General features: G+C 39.6%; 2 protein-coding genes across 2 annotated transcripts in view; both read right to left on the bottom strand.

Annotated features, from left to right (window-relative positions):
- Positions 1-13,882, bottom strand: part of LOC137090166 (zinc finger protein 91-like) — a 128,502-nt gene that overhangs the window by 89,520 nt on the left and 25,100 nt on the right. The window lies entirely within an intron of this gene.
- The window catches only part of LOC137089289 (zinc finger protein 721-like), a 50,212-nt gene that overhangs the window by 27,743 nt on the left and 8,587 nt on the right, over positions 1-13,882 (bottom strand). The window contains exon 3 of the mRNA XM_067452836.1: positions 4,885-6,528. Within this exon, the coding sequence (XP_067308937.1) occupies positions 4,885-6,528 (1,644 nt within the window). The remainder of the gene's footprint in view (positions 1-4,884; positions 6,529-13,882) is intronic.

The following is a 13,882-nucleotide window of genomic DNA, read 5'->3' as shown; positions in this document are numbered from 1 at the left end:
TTGTCCAGGTTAGAAAAACTGTCCGTAATGTAATGTGCCGAGCAAACGAACAACTTTTAATTAAATTTTTTAGGTATCTGGTTATAGATAAACATGCCTGTTGACAGTTTTGTTCAGTGGGAAGGGTATGAAAAGTCCCCAAGTCCCCTGCACAGCCTGGAACATAACATCTATTTTCATGGTTTGCCATTTTCGCTATCCTCGATTGACGCATGCGCTGCCGTAAACAAATGTTGGGGGCGTACATATTAATGATCCCAGCGATTGCATCACAGGTGGCGTTATGTCGAGAATCGCCTGTTTTTTCCGTGGTGTTTTTCACAAACAAGATTTACATATGAAGGAGGAAATAATGGTGTTTGAGTCTCACTGTATGTGACACATTACCTAACTGCGGATTTTGCAAAATACGTGACGTCACCCGTAGACGGCGTGCGCCAGGGATGGAAATTAACTTTTTTCAAAATCTACCACTCAATGTTTACCAGCCATTTTTTGTTTTTAACCGAAAATGTGTAACTGCATGTGAAAATGAATACTACAAGCTCTAAAATACTTAAGCAGTTTATTTAATCTCAGGTCTCAATGAAATACTGATATTGCAACAATGCACAGTATAAAATAAAATTTCAAACGAAAATGTTTAACTCGACCTCACTCATGTGTACATTAAATAATAATGTACAGGCCTATTGGCCTGCAGAAAGGTACAGAAATTGAATAAAGTAATCAAATGTAAAATAACTGTATATTTAACTGTTTAAATGAAATTGAAATGTTAATCCTTATTAAACTTACAAAAGCTATTCAATCAAGAGCAGTGAGTGAAGTCCTTATCTTTTGCTTGACATTAAACAGACAGCAGTAAAGGCTACTGCCCCTTTAAGACTTAATGCAGGGATGTGTCGTCTTTCTCGACTATATAAAGATCTCTTAAGGCATATACAGACTATGTCTGCTAGGATACACATCAAACATGTTGACATACTTCTTGTGTGAGTTTTTCCGTTTAAGCGCAAGACTTGAAAGAGAACTCAATATTTGTGCGCCGTGAGACAGGCGCGCGTTCTCGGATGATGCACAGTGACGGATCTTCTTTCAGCGCGTTTAAATCTTCATTCACATCATCTTCATGCGGGTGATGCGGAGAAAACGACTGGCCTCCTGGGACCCAGAAAAAAAAGGTTTTCGAATTTTGGATTTTTTCATGTCATTAGATTGTTTAGAGCATAAGAAACAAATGGACAATATAAGAACAAAAAGTCCTATTTTGATTAAAAACCCCATAGCATTTTCCTGGGATGTTGATTTATAACAAGCAATTAGAAAATTAATCAGATTTAAATTATAATTACAAAATATTATCATATTTCCATAAGAGTGCTAAACATTAATGTCAGCCATTTTCAAAGACCAATAAGTTGTTGTTGTCCTGGTGAAACCTCTGAACATTTGGTATCTGTGCACAGCCCTGAATGTGCTCTATAAAGGACATCCTGACTCAAAACTGACGTGTGTGATGTCACAGAAACTCACTAAAATATAATGTCCACTCCAGTGGACAAAAGTCTATTACTGGGTCCCAGGAGGATATGCGCACATACGACAACACTCGCATGCATTGAACAAAGTTCACAAAGAGGTGAAACAGTATGCTCGGTAGGTGAAGCGAGTTTACCCGCCACAACTCAAAATCAGCATTTGGCTGGTCCGAGCCTATTTCAGACTGAGCACCCCGTTGTTTTTTAATACTTATGGGGATGAAAATAAATATATTCATGAATATTTTTGGTGTCAAATTCTTTTGACAAAGCTTGATAATACATCATAAAATACTTCATGATTAAGACTTTTTAATACCTTTTAAAGGTCTTGATTTTCCCAAAATGGATTTATCAACTTTTAATACTTTTTAATACTTTTTAACCCCGCGGACACCCTGCTCTACTATTTCGCCAATCTCAGACAGAGGTTTACATGGAGGCCCCCCCCCTGTTGAACAAGAACTCAGCTGCTGACCACATGGGGACAATTATTTAATATGAAATGGTTTAATAAGCTAAAATAAAGGCAGCGGCTATTTGCACGATAGATGCTATTTACACAGAGTGTAAATAACAAATAGATTAAATTTACACTCAGTGAAAATAACATTTTATTAATGATAATTGCTATTTATACTAAGTGCAAATAGTTATTCATGGGTTTCAGTCACATGACTTTTTTCTGCGGCCGCCATCTTTAGAACCTTTGCGTAGCATAGCCGGTTACGCCTCTGTCTTGCAGACCGCAGACAGACCCTTCTGAACGAGATGTACATCATCAACTCAACTCAACTTTTATTTCTAAAGCACTTTCAAAACCATTAGAATGGACCAAAGTGCTGTCCATGAGTATCAAACAACATCAAAAGATACAACAATGTACAATAACACACACACACACACACAAAAATACAAAGCCAAGGTATCACACATGACACCAAAAATCAAACACATAATCATAATCACATAATCACTCACAGTTTCCATTCCAATCAGACGCCAAAAGCTTGATGGAATAAATAAGTCTTCAAGTCCTTTTTAAAAGTGTCCAAACTTTGCAAGGATTTCAGAGATAGCGGCAACTCATTCCAAAGTGCCGGGGCCGAGACCGAGAAGGCGCGATCTCCACTACGCCTCAGACGAGATCGAGGGACGGTTAAGAGCATGTTCTGGGAAGAATGTAACGGACGTTGAGGCTGGTATGGGATTAACATGTCCTTTAGGTACGCTGGGGCTCTATCATGTAGTGCTTTAAAAACAAACATTAACACCTTGTATTGTATTCCAAATTTAACAGGTAGCCAGTGAAGGGTTATCAATACAGGTGTTATGTGATCTTGTTTTCTATTATTTGTTAAAAATCTCCCTGCAGCATTTTGCACGTACTGAAGACGAGTAACAAGAGATTCACTTATGCCCAGGTAAAGAGCATTACAATAATTTAAGCGGGTTGAAATAAAGGAATGCAGAACAATCTCCAAATCCTTGTATGATAAGATAGGTTTTAGTTTGGTTTATTTTCTCAAGTGAAAAAAAGATGATTTCACAACACTGTTAACTTGACGGTTAAAACACATTTCAGTATCAAATAATACGCCGTGGTTCCTCACATAGCTACTCATATTATTGGACAATGGTCCACATTTTCCTGCCAAGCTATTCCCAGGCTGTTTGTTCCCAAACATAATAAACTCAGTCTTATCTTCATTTAGTTTAATTTAGTAAAAATTATCTGCTAGCCATCCCTTCACCTCAGTTAAACACATAGAGAAATTAGTGAAGGATATACAGTCATTGCACTCCAAAGGAAGGTATAACTGCAAATCATCCGCATACAAATGATAATTAATATTGTGCTGCTTAAAGATTGAACCAAGCGGTAACATGTATAGTGAACACAGAGTCGGACCAAGAATAGATCCTTGAGGGACCCCCCCAAGAGATAACAGAACATGTCCTGTTGTGCAAGGACGATGAAAACCACTTAAGAGCCACGCCATTGATCCCAACATAATCTCTGAGGCGTTCTATTAAAATCATGTGATCTAGAGTATCGAAAGCTGCACTTCAATCTAACATCATCATTTTTTTCCTGAATCAATACTTAACAAAATATCATTCGTCACCTTTAGTAATGCTGATTCTGTACTATGTTTCGTTCTAAATCCAGACTGAAAAATATCCAATGTATTATTTTCCATCAAAAAATCTGTAAGTTGATTATGGACAACTTTCTCTAAGATCTTATTCATAAAAGGCAATTTTGAAATAGGTCTAAAATTATTAATACCATGGTATGGGCCGGCTACTGCCGACGTTGTCTTTGCTGTATCAATAGGCAATATATTTATATGTAACATGAAGTAGGGCTTCCATTAATAGCAGCAGACGCCCCGCGAATGACACGCAACAGAAACGCGCGCTGCTGCTGCTGGCGCGGAATCTGAACCTATGCTCTGAACACTATGCGAGCCATATCTTGACAGTCGCGTTAGCTATTATGGTCTCGTGTTGTTTCCACCAGCGCAAAACATCTCATTGTTCCTTTTAATTAATAAAATAAATATAAAACAAAGGAGAAGCCTAAAAAAGGCCCGAAGCCCAGCCCGCGTTTTAGGTATGACGTGAAAATTGGCCCGAAGCCCGGCCCTAGGGGCGTAAAAAAGTCGGGGCCCGTCGGGCTCGGGCATAAATGCAGGGCTTTAGATTATGCCACTGACGATGTTGAAATTTTAGCGCTTTTTAAAATCTTGTTTAGCCCAACCAGGCATTGTTAGGCGGAGCTAGTGCATATAGTACTTGCCAACAAGGCACAATATTTGCACTTAGTGTGAATAGAAACTCCGTAAAATAAAATGTACCAGTGGTACATGGATAAATCTAACGGTATGCTTCCTATTGGTGATGAAAATTGTGTCATGTAAAACCTGGAAGTGTCTCTATATTCTTGATAAGCACCAGAACAAATTCAAAAATATGGTAAAATACTGTCTGATGTTCTCTGTAAATAAATTGTTCATTCCGATCATTCTGAAAAACTAAAATTCAATTCCTCTCACATCCCTAGCCTGTGTTGAATTATCATCTTGCATGAAAGACACACGGTAGTCGCGTGATATAATTTAGGTAGTCAATGCTGTAGTTTTTACAATATTACAAATACTTAATTGATCACAATCTCTATGATTCCAGGTCATGGGTTCAATTTACAGGGAAGGCAAGAACTGACAAAATGTAAATGTGTTCCTTAACTGCAATATAAGGCACTTTGAAAAAAAAATGCATAAATATGTAAAATATCACTCATAATGGCTACTGGGAAACTAATTGATTTCTCTACTAAGTGGTTTCTTCACTGCATGGATCTTCATGTGTTTCTTCAGGTGACTTTTAGTAGAGAAACTCTTCTCGCACTGCTCACACGTGTGCGGCTTCTCTCTGCTGTGAATCTTCTCATGTTGTTTCAGATTTCCTAACAGATTGAATCTCTTGTCACAGTGTGAACACTTGTAAGGTTTTTCTCCAGTGTGAATCCTCTGGTGCAGTTTTAAACTGCCTGCTGTAGTAAAAGTCTTCTCACACTCAAAGCACATGTAGTCTCTCACACCAGTGTGTATTTTCTCATGTGTTTGTAGAGTTTGCAACACTGAAAAACTCTTTCCACACACAGAACATGAATGTGGCTTCTCCTTCGTATGAACTCTCAGGTGTGCCTTCAGGTTTGATGGCAAAGTAAATGTTTTCCCGCAGTGATCACATGAGAACGGCTTCTCTCCGGTGTGGATCTTCACGTGAGCATTAAGGTTTTGTCTGTTAGCAAATCTCTTTTCACACTGATCACACATGAAAGGCTTCTCTCCTGTGTGAACTCTCTTGTGAAGCTTAAGACTTGCATTATCTTTGAAGCTCTTCCCACATTGATCACATGAGAACGGCTTCTCTCCTGTGTGGATCCTCATGTGACGCACAAGATTTTGTTTGTTTGAGAATCTCTTTTCACACTGATCGCACTCGAATGGCTTTTCTCCGGTGTGGGTTCTCATGTGTTTCTTAAGGGCGTCTGATTCTGTGAAACACTTCCCGCACTGATCACATGAGAACGGCTTCTCTCCGGTGTGGATCCTCATGTGTTTCTTAATGTCTGCTGATTCCTGGAAACTCTTCCCACACTGATCACATGCATATGGCTTCTCTCCGGTGTGGATTTTCATGTGTCTTTTAAGTTTATCAGATTTCACGAAGCTCTTCCCGCACTGATCACATGAGAACGGTCTCTCTCCAGTGTGAACGCTCATGTGATCATCAAGACTATGTTTGTTTGAGAATCTCTTTTCACACTGATCACACATGAACGGCTTCTCTCCGGTGTGGATCCTCATGTGACTCATGAGGTGTGATGAAGACACGAAACTCTTCCCACATTTATTGCATGCGTAAGGCTTCTCTCCGGTGTGGCTCCTCATGTGAATCTTAAGGTGTATTTTTTGTGTGAAGCTCTTCGGACATTGATCACAGGTAAATGGCTTCTGTCCAGAGTGAAATCTCATGTGACCCTCAAGACTTTGTTTGTATGGAAAACTCTTCCCACACTGATCACATGAGAACGGCTTCTCTCCAGAGTGGATCGTCATGTGTTTCTTAAGATTAACTTTCTCTGTGAAGCTGGTCCCGCATTGATCACATGAGAACGGCTTCTCTCCAGTGTGGATCCTCATGTGTTTCGTAAGATTTGGTTTCTGTGTGAAACTCTTCCCGCACTGATCACATGAGTACGGCTTCTCTCCGGTGTGGATCCTCATGTGATGCTCAAGATTATCTTTCCTTGTGAAACTCTTTCCACACTGAGTGCAGGTTGTAGATTTATTGGCTCTTGTTGTCTTTATAAATGTCTTTTTAGTCTTTGAGCGACTCAAAGGTTTTTCTCCAGATTTGACATGATGTTCCTCCTCCACTTCACTCAGTTCTTCACTCTCTTCCATCATGTCTGAAATCAAAGAGGAATATTCATTTAATCTTCAGTTAATCAAAACATCAGACATTTTCAGAAATATCAAATGAAAAGACATAAAAGTGAGTATAACAATATTGTAGACCTAGACTTTTGTCTCTTTTCCCCCATTGTTTAATGCACGGGACCAGACACCAGTTGTTTTGTCAAGAGATCTCTTTTATTTAATATGTTAGTCAGACATAGGAGAGAACGTTTCTGGAGTGATGTTATACGCAGCTTCTCTGTCGTACTCCAATGTCCATTCTCTGCTCTTCATACAAAGGGCTTGTAGTTTTGTGCACCCCAAAGAACATATGGTTTCCATTAAATGTAATGTAATGTATAGCGAATTGTTAAGTCAACATATGCACTGAAACTTACACACACACATCCTGTCCATAACTCCCCTGTGTACATGCACCCGGCCCCCACTCTCATACATGGAACCGAACACACATGTGCATACAGTGTCTAGCTCTCTCATGTCTTCTCTTACATACATATATTCAAGCATACAATGGTTATAAATGATTATAAAAAAATAATAATACAAAATGATAACTGATTATGAATACTAATACAAAGTAATATTGACTAGTAAAATTTGGTCTACATCTCCCCCATTCTGGAACTACGACCGTCCGTTCCACACATCACCCCAGGTTGCAACCTATTGAAGTGATAGTGAGGAAGAAGAATACAAACAAAGGAACAAACACAAAAGATAGAAAAATAGAAACAGAAACGAACAAAAACAAAACAACAAAGAACAAATAACAAAGAACAAAGAACCCCAACCCATGTTATGTCCCCGCATACTATGTGTCATTTACATCTATGTGTATGCATTTACTATAAAACCCCAATCTTCTGAGAAAGTAAAACCTAATGAATCTTCACCAGTGCCTGGACTCATTCGGGCCCTGAATTCCTCCAGTTCCTGGCCAAAACAACAAACTAACATAAAAGTTGATGTTAAAGATTTCCTATCCCTCGGGGTTGTGAATCAGTAAGCAGGTGTAATTGTTCATGAGGTTGTGTTCTGTAAATAGTATAGTGTAAAATCTCCTATTTCACTCTATAGCTCCCAGTCTCTGTGGTATGGTTAGAAATAACCAGTCTAGCAGATTTGTTACTTTTCCTCCTAGTAACACATTTTATGAGTTGTATCACTAACAGAAATACAAAAACTCCAACCATAATCAGAAGTATCCATTCTGACCATGATAAATTCCCCGGAATTTGTGATAATTTCTTCTCAGACAACAATTTAGCTACTCCATTTGCTACGATAACATTGTTGCATCGAGAATAACTTACAACCCTCTCTAATCAATGTAAATGGGAATGATCCCTGAAATGGAAGCAGAAAAATGTATTAAACATCATTCCTTTGTTACCCAATCTTTAAAGGTAATGGATAAACATTTCTCAATTTCAGGCCATAAACCTTCACTATCATTTTGTTCATTCACTAAACAAGGTTTAACTTGTGACCAGTGATACCATCTATCTGTCCCTACACCCTTCCCTTTAAGGCAAACACTCGTATCTGTTGTTAAGAGTATCTCATATGGTCCCTCCCATCTAGGTTCTAAACCTTTCCTAGCAATGCGTTTGACCATAACAAAACTGCCTAATTCGGGAATGTGTGGAATGTCAGTAGTGGTGTGTTTTTCATCCCATTGCTTCTGAGCCTCTCGCACTTTCTTGTTATTGTCTTTGGTAGCTTTGTCCAGCATGGTGAGATAGCGTCGTAACTTCTCCTGGAACAAAGTTGAATCTCCTCCTGTTCCCGCGGGAGGCGGCGCATCAGGTGGTAGAACCATTGCTCTTCCAGTCATCAGTTCAAAAGGGGTCAGTCCTGTTACTCTGTTTGGAGTCGCTCTTAAGTTCCACAAGATGGCAGGCAATAACTTGTGCCAACCTTGGCCAGTCTGCAGAATGGCTTTGGTAAGAGACGTTTTTAACGATCTGTTCATTCGTTCTACAAATCCCGAACTTTCTGACCTGTACGGTATGTGGAACTTCTGTTTGATCCCCATCAGTTTCATTGCTTCCTTCATCAGTTTTCCAGTGAAGTGAGTTCCATTGTCCGAATCAATTTCATATGGAAGACCCCATCGAGGAAAAACTTCTTCCACCATTACTCGTGCTGTTGCTTCAGCAGTGCAAGTTTTTGTAGGGAATGCTTCCACCCACCTAGTAAATCTGTCTATGATTACTAGAATGTATTGGTACCCTCCACTGGGAGACAAAGGTCCTGTGAAATCGATTTGGATATTTGTCCATGGGCCTGTGGGTCTTGGTGCATGTGACTTGGTTCGCACCTTTACAGGTTTTCCCACATTTGCTTTCATGCAGATCAAGCATCTCCTGCAATAATCATCAATGTCTCTCATCATTCGTGGCCACCACCATGTCTCGCTGATTTGAGCTTTCATTGCTTTTGCTCCAGCATGCACTTTTCCATGATACAGCTGCATTAGTTCTCTTCTTGTTCCGACAGGCATCACCACTTGTCCCGTTGGAATCCTCCAGATACTCTGATCATCTTCTTTTGCTCCTGATTTTATCCATTGTTCTTTCTCTTCATCTGTCTCTGTTTGATATGACAAAAGATGGAGCTCAGGATTGTCTTTCCTGTTTTCCTTAACCAAGGTAACAGGAGTAAGGGAAAGTAGCGCTGCTTCTCTGGCTGCTGCATCGGCTGCAGAATTTCCGTGGCTTTCCCTTGGACTTGTCAGATTGATGTGATTTCACTTTGACCACGGCTGCTTCTCTTGGTAAGTGGCATGCTGCAATCAAGCGACGAATTATGGAAGCATGTTGTATTTCGCTCCCACTGCTAGTGATTAGTCCACGTCTTTTCCATAGGGCAAGGTAGTCATGAACCACGCCAAAAGCATAACGACTATCTGTATAGATGTTAACTCGATCTCCTTCCGATAGTTCAAGAGCTTCCGTAAGTGCTATGAGTTCAGCTGCTTGTGCTGAAAACTGTCCAGAAATAGCTCCTTTCTTCACAACAGTTCCATCAGCTTCCACAACCGCCCATCCAGTATGTCGCTTTCCATTGACGTAGTAACTGGATCCATCGACCCATAACTCCTTGTCTAGATTTTCAAGAGGAATTGGATTAACTGGACCATGGCTTTCTTCTTCCACTTGTTTTTCACACTCGTGTGGTATTCCCTCATGTGGTTCCAGCATCATTGTTGCAGGGTTAAGGGATGTGTCTCTGATTATTTCCACTCTCAAATCCTTGTTCAACAAAGTTGCTTCCCATTTTGCTCTCCTCGCATCAGTGATAGTCTTGATGTTTGTGTTGTTCAACAACGTCACTATACTGTGCTGAGTATGCAATATGATAGTTTGTGCTCCTATCAGATTTTCCACAGCATCCACTGCCCATGTGGCACCATCGAGGGCTTGTATACATCGTGGTTGACCTATCATGGTGACAGGAATTTTTGTGGAAAAGTATCCAACTGGTTTGTACCGATCACCTGGTTTTTGACACAGTACTGCTGAGTAGGTCTCATCTCCTACCTTGGTCCACAAATGAAATGGCAACCTGCCATCAGGAAGTCCCAAAGCTGGGGCTGAAATCAGTTTCTCTTTCATAGAAGTAAATGCTTCCTCAGCTTCTATTGTCCAGAGTATCTGTTCCACTCCAGGCTTTCCTCCTTTGTACAGGTCAATGAGAGGGCTTGTGATGCTGGCAAAATCAGGTATATACTGCCGACAATAGTTAAAAAGTCCCATCACTTTCCGCATTCCTGTAACTGTTTGAGGTTTTGTGTTTTTTGATGTGAAAGGAATTTTACCACTGCCCAAGATCTCTTGGATTTCTTTTCGGAACACATCTAAGGCTTGCCAAAGACCCAGGGGTCGTCCCTGGCCATCCACCCATAAGTCTATCCATTGGGCTGTTGTTATCGACGCTGGCAAGCGTTCCCATCTGTCTCTTGGGATTTTAGCTTTCACAATGGTGTGTATGTCTCTTAGTGTCATTTGATGTGCCTCAATCAAGGAATCTAATTCTCTCCAAAACTCGGTGTTTGGATCTTGTCTCTTCAATGGAGGCAAGGCGGTGAGAATGGCTTGACGTTCTCCTGGTGTGAATGGTCTCTCTTGTCATCATTTCTGATTGTAATTCTTCCTTTTTAACAGCAAGTGGAGAAAATTCAGGACCAACTTTATCAATTGTGATCATGTCGTCATCTCTTGTCTCTTCACCCCAATCCGATCCATAGTTGCGTACTGGTGTACATTGCAGCATGTCTCTGTTTGGCTGAGATGATTTGGATCTGGTAATTATTGGAGCTGCTTGCGCAGATGCTATATACATTTTGTCAACTGGGACTCTATTTGAGCTTAAAGCTTGTGGCTGTATCAGAGGTTTGGAATAACTTGTACATTGTTCAGGCAAAGTCGGATAAATTGGCTTGTAAGGAGGCGGCACTACGGTTGTTACCGATTTTGCTGATGTTTCTGAATATTTCCTTTCAGCTTCAGCTATTATCTCTTTCCAATCTGGATCAAATGAATCATCACTGGTGATGTGTTCTTTTTCTGAACATGTGATAGACATGATTTTGCTCAGCTTGTTATATGCTTCAACTTGAGGCTTCATTGCTTCAGCAAGTGGAACTGGACAACCATCAATGCTGCAACAAACTCCACCTTGTTTCACAATCCAATTAGCTGCCATTATTGGAAAAACTTTTAACTTGATAGAGTCTTTTTGGTTTTCGAACCAGCTTAACTGCTCATCCATAGATGCGTTAATATCAAGTCCTTTCTTCAAAAACTTTGTTTGCTTCTTGTTCTTCTTTTCCAGATACCATGCAGAAATTATTCTGCTGTTACAGCCTTCTGCCATTTTCAAATTATTGGTCACTCTGTCTGTGCTTAAAACAGCAGGCTATGTCTGTGTGTGTGTGTGTGTGTGTGGATTTCCAAAGGAAGGCTACTTCACTTCTCTCTCTCTCTCTCTCTCTCTTCTCTCTCTCTCTCTCTCTCTCTCTCAGCTGTGTGTGTGTGTGTGTGTGTGTGTGTGTGTGTGTGTGTGTGTGTGTGTGTGTGTGTGAGAGCTGATTTCCAAGGGAGGGGGCTACTTGGTTCTCTCTCCCTTTTCTTCCTTTCCCTAAGCTATGTGTGTGTGTCTATAGGATGAATTCTGAAGGGAGGGGCTGCCCTTCTCTCTCCCTATCCCTTCTAATAACTCAAGAACAAAAGAAAAGAGGGTCAAAATTTAAATTAAAGTTTCTCTTATAATTTCAATTGTTTTTCATTCTTTTTTAGTTTAACTCAGGACAATTTCTTCCTTTTGGTTTAATTTATTTATTCAGTTGAACTCAGATCTATTTATCCTCCTCAAATTTTGAACAGCTTCATTGTCAAGATCAGAATGCCCGCAATTTTAGCTACTCCAGCGTATTTAAACGTTTTAGGATTCTTATTTACAGGACTTACTTAAAGTCCAGACCCGCCACTTTAAATCGCTTAAATCAAACCCAGCTTAACACCTTCCCCGCCTGTCTGTAACAGCACGGATCTTCAGTGTGTGAAATATTTTAGACTCTACAGCCAGCGCAAAATCGCCACATTCCACCACCTCACAGTCATGTCAAGCTAATTGCTAAATCGCCTTATGGCTTATTCTCCTGAAAATTTGACTAAATGGTCTTCTTTACCAAAGATCCACTTTTACCCCAGCTTCATTCAAATATTTTTTGGAGGTCCACTGATCTGAGCAACTTAAATAATTCCAATAAAATTAAATATTATTTTGTTTCATATTTTTTTACTATGTCTGACACATATCCATTGGCAACACAACTGGTATTTATAATAACAGTTCTTTTAGCAGTCTCAGTCAATGTCTCTAATCATCAGGCAGACTCATCTTAGAAAGGAAAAAAGTCTTACCTGATAGACTGAGACAAACGGCTGAAGATGCAATCCTGTTACCGTGACGCCAAAATGTAGACCTAGACTTTTGTCTCTTTTCCCCCGTTGTTTAATGCACGGGACCAGACACCAGTTGTTTTGTCAAGAGATCTCTTTTATTTAATATGTTAGTCAGACATAGGAGAGAACGTTTCTGGAGTGATGTTATACGCAGCTTCTCTGTCGTACTCCAACGTCCATTCTCTGCTCTTCATACAAAGGGCTTGTAGTTTTGTGCACCCCAAAGAACATATGGTTTCCATTAAATGGAATGTAATGTATAGCGAATTGTTAAGTCAACATATGCACTGAAACTTACACACACACATCCTGTCCATAACTCCCCTGTGTACATGCACCCGGCCCCCACTCTCATACATGGAACCGAACACACATGTGCATACAGTGTCTAGCTCTCTCATGTCTTCTCTAACATACATATATTCAAGCATACAATGGTTATAAATGATTATAAAAAAATAATAATACAAAATGATAACTGATTATGAATACTAATACAAAGTAATATTGACTAGTAAAATTAGGTCTACAATATCATGAACGATAAACGTTCTTAACACTAAACACGTTTATCGTAACACAATTATTGTTGTATATTATAGCAGTTGTCTACTTTCTGCTTTATTATACAGTATAATAAAGCAGAAAGTAGACAACTGCTATAATATACAACAATAATTGTGTTACGATAAACGTCCTTAACACTAAACAACCAAAGTGTGTCTGAGTTATGTTTGAATATGATGAAATGAAACTAGACAAATGTCTAAATATATAATCTCATGACAGAAACAAGCTGAGATAATAAAAGAAATCCAGATTTGCTTACCTGCGACTGAATGCAGCAGCGGACACCAAATAAACTAGGGAGTCTGTGCTACCCCTACTACTGAAGTACTGGTACTTGTTAGATCCCTACCAGGCACCAGTCATTTTGCCAAGACATTTTCTTTTGTATTATGTTGAATGTCAGTTTAGGAGAGAAAGACTGAAGGGAGGTTGGACATGAGGTTGGTTTTTATAGTTTGCTTAAACAGAGAAATATCTTGTGCTCTCACGTGGCATAATATCCCCTTGAACATATGCATTGGGAAATGTGTTGTTCATTGTTCAAAATAGATGTCTTTAGAGAACTTGTGACTTCTGTCATGTGCATTAGTGGGAAAACAACATCATGCTACACAATTCTTCCTCACAGAGAATTTCAGTCTCGTGCATAATTGGAGAACTTATGCTAAATGTGCTCGTGTTTAAGATTATCTCTCCATGTAACCCTCAAACTTGAGACTGACTCTGACTAAATAATGATTATGAATATTGATATTTAATAATAACATCTTAGTCTTCACAGATAATCAGTTTTATGTTT

The sequence above is a fragment of the Pseudorasbora parva genome, chromosome 2 (assembly GCF_024679245.1).
Source record: "Pseudorasbora parva isolate DD20220531a chromosome 2, ASM2467924v1, whole genome shotgun sequence".
Classification (NCBI taxonomy): domain Eukaryota; kingdom Metazoa; phylum Chordata; class Actinopteri; order Cypriniformes; family Gobionidae; genus Pseudorasbora; species Pseudorasbora parva.
Note: the sequence above shows the minus strand (reverse complement) of the source record. Positions and strands in the feature narration are given on the sequence as shown.